Source organism: Zonotrichia albicollis, chromosome 15 (genome assembly GCF_047830755.1).
Source record: "Zonotrichia albicollis isolate bZonAlb1 chromosome 15, bZonAlb1.hap1, whole genome shotgun sequence".
NCBI lineage: Eukaryota > Metazoa > Chordata > Aves > Passeriformes > Passerellidae > Zonotrichia > Zonotrichia albicollis.
In genome coordinates this window covers 9,357,206-9,367,418 of record NC_133833.1, presented here as the reverse complement: position 1 = coordinate 9,367,418, position 10,213 = coordinate 9,357,206, and the positions used below count along the sequence as shown (strand labels likewise).

The following is a 10,213-nucleotide window of genomic DNA, read 5'->3' as shown; positions in this document are numbered from 1 at the left end:
TGTATATTTCTGTAACTTTTTTTGTTTGTTTTGTTTTTGGTTTTGGTTTTTTTTTTTTTGTTGCTGCTAGATATAAAACCTCACAATACTGATCATGATTTGCAGGGAAATTCTTTCTAAGTGCATCCAGTGATTACAGACAGAGCATCTCAATGTTCAACTTAATGCTTAAAGTAGCAGTGAAAGAAGTGTTCATTGTGAAATGAACAAATGCTTGTGAAGTGTAGAACCCAGTGCTTGGATTGGATTATGGCTAATAGGACTAAAGGTAAGCTTAACCTGGATAAGGTGGCTGAATTTGTTGAAGCTTTTAGTAAGTCAGTATTCTAATTTTAAAAACAGTGGGGAAGAGTGGGCCCTACATGAGACATTTTAAAAAGTTATTGGCTGAGTTGGCAGCAAAAGTAGACTTAGGTAGATTGTCAGCTTTGCTTTTCTTCACTAAAAGGAATAGTTTTAATTTCTATTTATGAATTGTGTGGGAGGGGAAGAGCAAGGAAGATTATCTCAGATGTTGTTTGGTTTATGTTCAGTAGACTTTTGGCTCTTGTTTACTTTAAGTGAATGCTGGGCCCCTCAGATCTGGTGTGTTTCTGAAGCAAGTTTGTTGGCAGCACTTCAGACCAAATGTTGGTCTGCAACACTGAATATTCTGACATTAAAATTGGAAATTATTTTTCCAAAACCAAAATTATTATATTGAATTTGAAGATTTGTATATGGTTGCAGACATGCCAGAAGTTTGTCAAAAAAAGGGTTTTTTGCTGCAGCTGTGTAATGAGCCCAGGTCCAAGGCCAGTGTGCACCAAACAAAAGCTTTAAATATGCTCTGAGGTCCTGCCAGAGCTACAGATCGAAACTTGAAGTAAGAACTTCTATACAAAAAAAAAAATTAAATAATTTTATAGAGGTGTATTGATAATTCTTCTGTTTTCAAGATCAAGCTATCATTGATAGCTACCAATTTAAAAAGTATTTAAGTTACTGTATTCCAATGCCCATGGAAGTGTTGCAGATGGAAAAATCTTAGTTTGCTTTTTTATTTAATAGTGGTAAACTTAAAGGTGTTTCAAACTTTCTGGAGCAGGTGACTTGAAGAGGTAAAACACTTGTGAGTGGTCAAATGTACTGTGCTTTGGATGTTTGGAGATACAGATGTCAGTAGGGTCAACCTTTGGGTAAACATTTGCTCCCATTTCAGGCTGTGGCTGCTTGTGATTGTCAGGATTTTCCTCACTTCAGGGGAGAAGTTCCTTGGGAGAAATTGTTCTTGAGCACAAGAAGCTACAGAACAATGTTCAGAACAATGGCTAAAACAGCATGAAAAGGTTATTGTAGAACCAATTTAAGCTTCTCTGTCTGCTGCCTCAGTAGCAAACAGGAATATATTTACTTGAACTGCTTTTCAGAGAATTGCACAGTTTCTAGTCATAGTGAAGAGGTGTCTTTTAAGTTTTGACAGTCTGATTTTTATTTGCTTTCCCCAGGGAGGGGGAAAGGGGTCTCTTCATTTAAATCATAAATGGAACCTCTGCACTTGCATAGGTTCTGCCCCAAACCTTGTGGTTTGGGTATGTTATCACTCAGATGTTGAATTAAAAACCATCCTTGCATCAAACAGCCCACCCAAAGTCTATTTCTTACTGTGACTGTATTTTGCTACTATATCCCTTTTTTAAAGAACCATAAATACTGGAGATGGCCTTGTTGCTTTATGTCCACCAGACCAATGGCTGAAGATGTCAGTCCTTGTGGCAGTTAACAAGTTTGAAGTTGAGTCCCTAAGTTTTACAGAGCAAAACATGGTAAATGAGTCTGATGAACCCTCTGGGAGTTCACTTGGGAGGAAATTCTCTATTGAACTTTGTTTATTCCCTTGCAGTGGGGAAGGCCTGCTGGTTCACTGGTACTGCTGTAATGGCAGTCCAGGGAACATGAACACACACACTACCTGTGATTGCTTTTTTACATACAGTTGAAAAAGGAGGACACTGAAGATGGACTGCTAAAGTAGGCAAGAGTGGTTCTGGTACTTAGATCTCAGCACCACAACTCCACCACTGTAAATGTGTGGTAAAGGTGTGTCTCTCTTTGTAGTCAAACACTTTTTTTAAAACTGTTTCTTATTTTGACACATTAGTGTTCAGCCAACATTGTTACCATTCATTTTACTTTGCTTTCATTATTGTTTTTAAATTAATATATTTGAGTCTAAGTCCACATAGGCTATGTTGCAATAACTAGAATGATTCAGTTTTATTTAGAATTAATTTCTTAACAATTTAATCAAAGATGCAGAACGGTTTTTAAGTTAAGGGACCATTAAATGTGATTTTTAAGGTTCTGTTTACTATTATGGATGTAATCCTTATAGTAAATTTAATTTTGTAAAGTAGTGTATAATATTGTAATATTAAATCTTTGTTCTCTGAACTCAAAGATTTGATCTTCAGTATGAAGTTATAAATCTTCCCCCTTCTGAATTTGAGACAGGATTTACTTGTCCTCCTTTTTACAGTTTGTAATTTTCACTGTTTTATTCCTGTAAAAAGTCATTTATAACACATGCAAATGCTTATTTTATCTGTGCTAATTTATCAGATTTGGCTACTCAATAAAATTAATTGAAAGAACTCATGCCAGTTCATCACTCTTTTCTTATAAATAAAAGTAGAACAATGTATTTAATTGAGATAAATGCCATGTTGGTAACAGGAGGTAGCTGACAGTGATGGTTGGAATTTAGCCTTTAGCAGCATTCCAAGACGGTGATCAATTTTATTTTAGGTAATCCTGTATCTTCATTTAACATCCCATTATTTCAGCAGCTTTTTTGTAAAAGCCATTCCATCCTAAATGCTTGCAAATTTTTTTGAGATGTTGTCACTGCTGCCTCTGGCCCATTATCGATGAGTTAATGCATGAGCTTGGTACTCTGACTTCTGTATTTAACTGGTTTAAAATACAGAATTCTCTCATTTAATATTGTAGAAATATTAATTGGATTTGTCAGTTTCGTTTTCTTTCCCAATGCACCTCATGCTGCCCTGCTGCTGCTGAACTCCTCTACTGCTGCAGTGGCGGGGGGATCAGCGGGCACTGTCCTGGCACGGGGCTTTGGGACTGGGGGCTCTCCGGTGAGTCCCGTTCTGGGCAGGGATCACGGGTTCTCCGGTGAGTCCCGCTCCCGACAATGCCCCCGGACTCTCCGGTGAGTCCCGCTCCCGACAATGCCCCCGGACTCTCCGGTGAGTCCCGCTCCCGACAATGCCCCCGGACTCTCCGGTGAGTCCCGCTCCCGACAATGCCCCCGGACTCTCCGGTGAGTCCCGTTCCGGGCAGTGTCCCCGGGCTCTCCGGTGAGTCCCGCTCCCAGCAGTGCCCCCGGGCACGGACCGCAGCTCTGCGGTGCCCGGGCTGTGCAGGGCACTGGTGCTGATGGGACCGTTCTGAGTCAGGGGCTGGTCAAGTGAGGGAAGAGTAACGTGGCAGTTTCATCACCCGGCACACCGGGAGAGGCGTACCGGACTTTTGGCGCACATAAAGATGAATATTGTGCCAACCGGATCTTACTGGAAAGAAGTCAATACGCTCCCTGTTCGATAATGCCAGTGCCTCTGGCGTCCCGGAGCGGTGATTGTTGGTGTTTCCTCGGTGTGCCCGTCAGTCCCACAGCGGTGCAGTGCCATGAGCGGAGGCTGTCCCGAGTGTGCAGCGGGCCAACCCCGCCCTGCCTCGGGGTGTCCCCGCCACCCACGTCCCTGAGCGCCAGCCTCGCACCGTGACGTCACTTCTGAGGCCGGGGCCGCCATCTTTAGTGCGGGCACCGCGCCGTCAGAGAGAGGCGCGGGGGGCGCTCTGCCAGTGCGCCCCGCCCTTCTCCTTCCCCTACCCAAAATGGCGGTGCCCGCTTCAGCTGCTGGAGGCGGGCGGTCCCGGCGCCTGCGCGCTGTGCGGGGCGGGCCTGTGGTGCCGGGCCTGCGGTGCCGGGGATGGCGGACGGCAGCGCGGGAGGGGAGCCCACACCGCCGGGGGCCCCCGCGGGGCTCTCGGCGTCCCAGCGCCGCGCTGAGCTGCGCCGCAGGAAGCTGCTCATGAACTCGGAGGAGCGCATCAACCGCATCATGGGCTTCCACCGGCCCGCGGCGGGCAAGGGTGAGCCCTGTGGCGGGTGCGGCGGGGCTGTGTGAGGGCTCCGGGGCTGCGGTGACGCGTCGACTGCTGCCCGTGGTCCCCAGTGAGCAGGAGCGGCTGGTTGCCCGCAGAGACAGGGCCGCCCGGCTCCCCGGTCCCTCATAGGGATGCCTCAAGCAGCACGACCTGCCCTGCTCCGCCAGGGGCCCGCCCATAACATCCCTGTGCCCGCAGAAATGTTGGCACTCGGGCCCTAGATAGCGAGCATCCAAGCTGTCTTTTCACTGCAAGTAGTTTTTTTTTTAGTTGAAGAAACGATGAGCTTCCCCCATGTTTTTAGTTAGTAGCTGCTGGCTTTCATAGCTGGCTTTTTATAGCAAAGTTATCTCACATTTGGATAGTGACATGGATGTTTGTGGCTGTTATGCAGAATTTTCTCGCAGAGCCATATAATAGGGAGCTCAGTTATATCTCTGTGCATTCTTCAGATGGGCTGTCTTGACAGGAAGGAGTTCTCAGATTTCGGTTTACAAGGATGCCCATGAGCTGTGAATCAGTCTGACACTGAAAAGTACTCCTCAAGTGTTAGCTCTTGCTCTGTGCTAGGTCCAGACCGTTCTTGATTTGCCTTTTGTTCTCTGCCATCACCTCCGACTCTGTAAGATGGGTCTTCAGGCTTGATATAGAGCAGGTTAACACTGCCTCTGACACTAGACAGGCAGCTAAAGTGCTTAAAGTGCTTCTGTTTCCTTATTTGTCAGCTATTCGTGCTCTTCTGGTTGATTCACTTTCTGCAAATCTTGGTCTTTTTTTTCTAATGTCAGTCCATGTATTTGGATCTTTCTGTTTGTGTGTGCAGTGCTGTTCCTTAGGGAAATTCAGTGTTTTTAATATCTCCATTGTTTCAATTTCTGACCTGCATTGCACAGCCTTATGTCTTGTGTCTGCTCCATGAAGAGTGCCCTCTTTAATCATAAATCTGTCTTTTCCCTTGGGAAGCAGAGGCCCAGGATCCTGACCCAGTACACCTGAAGTGTTGTTCCACGTACACGGCGTGCATAACTCTGTTTTCATTTTTCTTCCTTAGATGACGAAAGTCACACAGAACTAAAGCTTCAGCACGAGCAAGATAAATCAAACTCCCTCCCCATTCCTTCAGTTTCCAAGCGGGTTGTGCTTGGCGATTCCATGTGCAATGTGACAGGCTCCAGCGACCACGCAGGCGCCATGGCAGAGCTCAGAGGGGACAAGGACCTGTTTGCCAAAGCCCCAGAGCTGGTCCCCGAGGGCACAGGCGAGCTCCGGCAGCGCCACAGGGCAGAGCTGCCCTCCGAGGCCGCGGCACGGCCGCCCAGACACGGCTTGGAGCAGTACCTGTCCAGGTTTGATGAGGCTCTGAAGCTGAGGAACCAGCTGATGAGCGAGAAGCCGAGCCAGGAGAACGGCAGCGCGGCGGAGGAGTTTGACTCTTTCCGCATTTTCAGATTGGTGGGGTGCGCGCTGCTCGCCGTGGCGGTCAGGGCCTTTGTGTGCAAGTACCTGGTGAGTTCAGGGACATCCCCAGCAATCCTGCTGGGGTGTGCTGCTTGCTGCAAATACTGGGAAATATCTGGGCCTGACTGGTAATGACCAAGTTGGGAATTTCAAGCATTCTTTACATTTCCAAAAATTGGATAAAACCTAAAAAAATCACTGAATTCTATGAGATTAATCTGCTACCAACACAGCCACTGTGTAACCACTGAGAGCAGCACATTTGGTCTGTTGTGGTTCAGGAGCAGATGCACTGGAATAGTTGTGGCAGCTTAAATCCCCTGCAAGTTTATTCCCACCTTGGTGAGCATACAAGTCAGCTGCTCCTCTAGTTCAGGGTCTGCAAAAGAATAATAGAGTAAGAATGGAGTTCTCATCTGTGGAAGTGTCCAAGGCCAGGCTGGATGGAGCCTGAAGCAACCTGGTCTTGTGGAAAATATCCCTGGCCATGGGTTTGGAATGAGATGTGTTTTCAGGTCACTTAAAACCCAAGTAATTCTGTGATTGTAAGAATAATAGTTGTACCAAGATAAGTAGATCCTACTCATTTATCAGCCTGGGAAAAGTAGTTCCTCAGTATTCCCAGTGCCAGCCAGAACAACAGCACAGAGGTGTGATGCAGGTACAGCCATCCAGCTCCTGCATCCCTGGGCTCAGTTTTACACCCTGGGCTCAGTTCTACACCCTGCTGTACTCTTCTGCCATTTCAGTTCTTTAGGCTCAAAGAATAGAGGGCAGAACCTTATTTTTGGCATGTAACTTGTGTACTTAAATTTGTAGTGTTCAAGAACAACTTTGCTCTGTTCCACAAATTAATTTTTACCTACTACTTTTCTTCTATGCTTTGAAAGGATTAAATCTTTGTGTTTCTAAGCTATTCTGACCAAGTTAATTTTTACATATTCTTTTCTGTTCCTTCAGTCGATATTTGCACCATTTCTTACTCTACAACTTGCTTACATGGGGCTGTCCAAGTACTTTCCAAAGGTAATTTTTTTTCCAGAATTAGATTAATTTGAAGTGTTTTCAATTTAAACTTGTGTTTAGGTTGTATTGTTTTAGCACCAATGCATGTGAAGTATTCTTGCCTTGTTTTAAACTGTAGAGTTGAATGACCAGCACTGATAGTTTTTACTAGTTTTTAATCTTTCCAGATTTAGTCCAGGATCTTTTTTAAAGTTGCAGTGAAAACATGGACTTGCAGCTTGTGTAGCTGTAGCCTAATTAAAAGTGTCTGACCAGGAAATCCAGGTAGTTCTTTCATGTCTTCAGGAAACTTGCTTTTCTTCTATACCCTGCTCTTCCCTGGTTATTATTTGCTTTGCTAAGCAGCTGTTCTGCATATAATATCTGCATGAAATCTGGGAGAGTGTTTGCTAAAAAAATGAGGCAGAATGTTGAGTTTTAAGGGCTCTGCATTCCACTGCTGGTATTGGTTTGAATGGCAGCTTGAAATGAGACATTTATCTGTGTGTGAAACTTGCTGCTTATTAGCAAGATTTGCTATACTACTTGCTTTATATATTTACAACAGGTAATTGTTCCTGAAGCATTTGTTAGGTTGATGATTTTGTCAGGTCTGCAGGGCAGAGTGGAATTGAATGATGTTCAATCCATAGTTAAAAGGGAAAATTTGCATTTTAAAGGGAATAATAGATTACTTGTAGAAAATCAGAATAAATCAGCAGTTGTTTTGTAGCTAAGTATATCATAAATAATAGTCATTCTAAGCTGATGTGTCACAACACAAAACAGTAAGTTTAGCCTTAGATTTGTACCAGCTCATCTGCTAAATCATCTTGATCTTGTTTCTGGTGTACTTAAAATCCACTCTTCAGTTTCAGAATTCAGGAGGTGGCTCCTTTCCACAGCTTGCTTTTGCTGCAGTTAGACGTGGGTGGGTGAGGTCAATCCCTTTGTTAACCTACATTTTTCTCCCATGAAACACAGAAATATTCTTGAAAGCCTAATTTAGATTGGGTTAAATTAAAATATCCAGCAAGTATCATCAAATTATTAGAGTTTTCAGTCACTGTCACCTTTTCCTGCCTGTCAGACTTGCATTGTTGGGATTCCTCATTTTATGGATGGAACAGCTTTCACAAGGTTTTGGAGCATTTCTGAGTTCAGAGAATAAAACTGCCAAATTAAGTTGTTCTAAAACAGAAACAGTTGGTTTTCAACTCTAAATATTTTTTTCTGTTAAAAAACTCAATAGTATTTGTGGGGTTTTTAGGAACCAGGTCTAGTGGAAGGTGTCTCTGCCCATAGCAGGGGATTGGAAGGAAATGAGCATTAAGGTCCCATCCAGCTCAAACCATTCTGGAATTCTGGTTTTTTTTGCTGAATAGTGTGATGATGAGATTAATCCAGTTCTGACAGTGGAGATGCCAGGCTTGGCTTCTTACACCTGGATTTCCCTTCTCTGGGCATGTTCCCACTCATGCAGGAGCAGCTGCCCAACCTCACAGCTCAGCCTGCTGGGAGGAGTAGTGTGAAGGAGGCAGAATATCAGGATGAATTTGATCTGCTGTTAACCACCCTCTCACTGGCAGATCCATCTCAGCAGGATCTGTGTCTGGGATAAGGGCTGTGACTCCTGGAGTGTGTCTGGACAGAATCCATCCAAACCTGCTGCTCCTACCCAGGGATTTGGAACGTGTGAAATTGGCACAAGGTTGTGACACTAAAGCAGAATTGGATTAGGAGAACTAACGTGATACTGGTTTTTCTTTCCTTTCTAGTGTGAGAAGAAGGTGAAAACGACAGTACTGACTGCTGCTCTTCTCCTCTCTGGAATCCCTGCAGAAGTGATCAGTCGCTCCATGGACACCTACAGCAAAATGGGAGATGTTTTCACAGACCTTTGTGTCTATTTCTTTACTTTTATCTTTTGCCATGAACTTACTTTGGTTTTTGGCTCTGAAACACCATGACAGCTGTAGAATTCCACACAGTAGCTACACTAAAGCTTTCTGGACTCTGTTCCTTTTAACATTTGACTGTGCAGGCAGGTCTTAACCTTCATGGAAATTCTTACCTTTGGAATGCTTGAAAGGGGCCTTAAATCCAGACATTTTGGGAAAGGGAGAGCAGGGTCCCTGACTGCCAGTTGTGTTGGTTCAGTTTATTTAAATCCTGTTTCTGCATATTACAAACGTGAAGGTTAGGATGCAAGTGACAGTGGATGATTTATTTGTTTTAGTTAGATGATGTCCTTCCCAGCCTCCTTTGTAAACATTTACAAAGCTGCCTTTGTTCTTTTCAGTGAGAACAGGAAGAGAATTCCCTTCAGCAGAACCATATATATGTGTATATCCTGTATGACTGTAGCTAACAAGACCTGCTCATTTTGTGGTGGTCCCATTTTTTAAAGAAAACTCTAAAGAAAAGAAATCCCTGTATTCTCTTCAAATGTTCAAGTTCAGAATGTTGAACCAAGTAGCTGCTTCTGGAGAATGTTGGCGATGAAACTTGCCACTTTGTTGTCCTTTTCCTTGCCTTGCCATTCATTATTTGTTGTGATTGTGATTAATTTAATTTGATGATTGTTGTGGAAAAGAGCTAAGCAAAACCAACAGCAAGAAGGTCCTGGTGCTTATAAAGGTCATTAATCAAACACTAAGAAGAAAGAGAACTAATCACATCTGTTTGTGAGTTTCCAGCAACCTAATCCTAGTGCAGCTCACACCTGTGCTTTTTGATACTTTTTTTTATATTAACACTTATCTCATGAGAGTTTTACATATTGGCACCCAACCTGCAGTATCAAATCTTTGCTCTAGTGTTTGTAAAACTTACCAGGGAAAGCGTTTTGTTTTCAAAAACAAAAACTTTGTTTTCTCTTAGGAATTTTGCACAGTGAGAGGAAGTGTCATTCCAAATAGTCAACTTGAACACTACTGATAAGTCTCTGAAAATCTCTATTGAAGCTAAATTTGGTAGTGTTTTCAGCTTGTAGTTTTCTGTTTAAAATCTGGACTTTCAGGTAGTGTAGGCTGTTGCCTATTTTTAGTATTGGTAAACTACATATTTAACTTGGTATTTTTCTGTAGAAGTTATTTTTAGGGAGCAGATGTATTTAATTGTACCTCTCTAAATGGCCCAGCTTTCAGCTGGTTATTCTCTGTTAATGCTTCCTCCTGTAATTTTAGTGATGCATTTCTGACTTTTAAATGAGATACATGTTTGTGGCCTCAATACAAGAACTTTATGTTTTGATTTGACCATTTTCATGGGGTTTTTTTAATTGGTTCTGTTACAGTGAGTATTATATTACAGATGTACAGGGCTGGGTTGCAGAAAATTCTGACTTAGGTCTCTTAGCACAGATATTGATTCAGCAGCTTTAAATTTATTTATATTAGATAGTAATTTCAGAAAATTGAAATTACAGTAATTTAAGATAAGGCTGAGATATGTAAATAATGAGTTTGCTCAAAAATTACTTGTTCTGATTCTCTATTTATATGCCCAAATGTAATACAAATAAATTGGAAAAAATCCCTCTACCAGTACCTGCAACAAGCTATGAATTTTTAATGCT

At 43.1% G+C, this 10,213-nt stretch overlaps 1 protein-coding gene across 1 annotated transcript; it reads left to right on the top strand.

Annotated features, from left to right (window-relative positions):
- The first annotated feature begins 3,940 nt into the window (after window positions 1-3,940).
- Window positions 3,941-10,181, top strand: CAMLG (calcium modulating ligand). Its single transcript, XM_074552492.1, has 4 exons — window positions 3,941-4,155; window positions 5,222-5,676; window positions 6,589-6,654; window positions 8,412-10,181. Exons 1-4 carry the CDS (start codon window positions 3,993-3,995, stop codon window positions 8,601-8,603), a joined length of 876 nt encoding a protein of 291 aa, XP_074408593.1. The 5' UTR covers window positions 3,941-3,992; the 3' UTR covers window positions 8,604-10,181.
- Window positions 10,182-10,213: the final 32 nt, after the last annotated feature.

Bases quoted from the DNA above. Each gene is read 5' to 3' on its own strand.
- CAMLG (XM_074552492.1), top strand. From the start codon at position 3,993: ATGGCGGACGGCAGCGCGGGAGGGGAGCCCACACCGCCGGGGGCCCCC. The intron at 4,156-5,221 runs GTGAGCCCTGTG...TTTCTTCCTTAG, and splicing joins CCGGCCCGCGGCGGGCAAGG to ATGACGAAAGTCACACAGAA. The intron at 5,677-6,588 runs GTGAGTTCAGGG...CTGTTCCTTCAG, and splicing joins CCTTTGTGTGCAAGTACCTG to TCGATATTTGCACCATTTCT.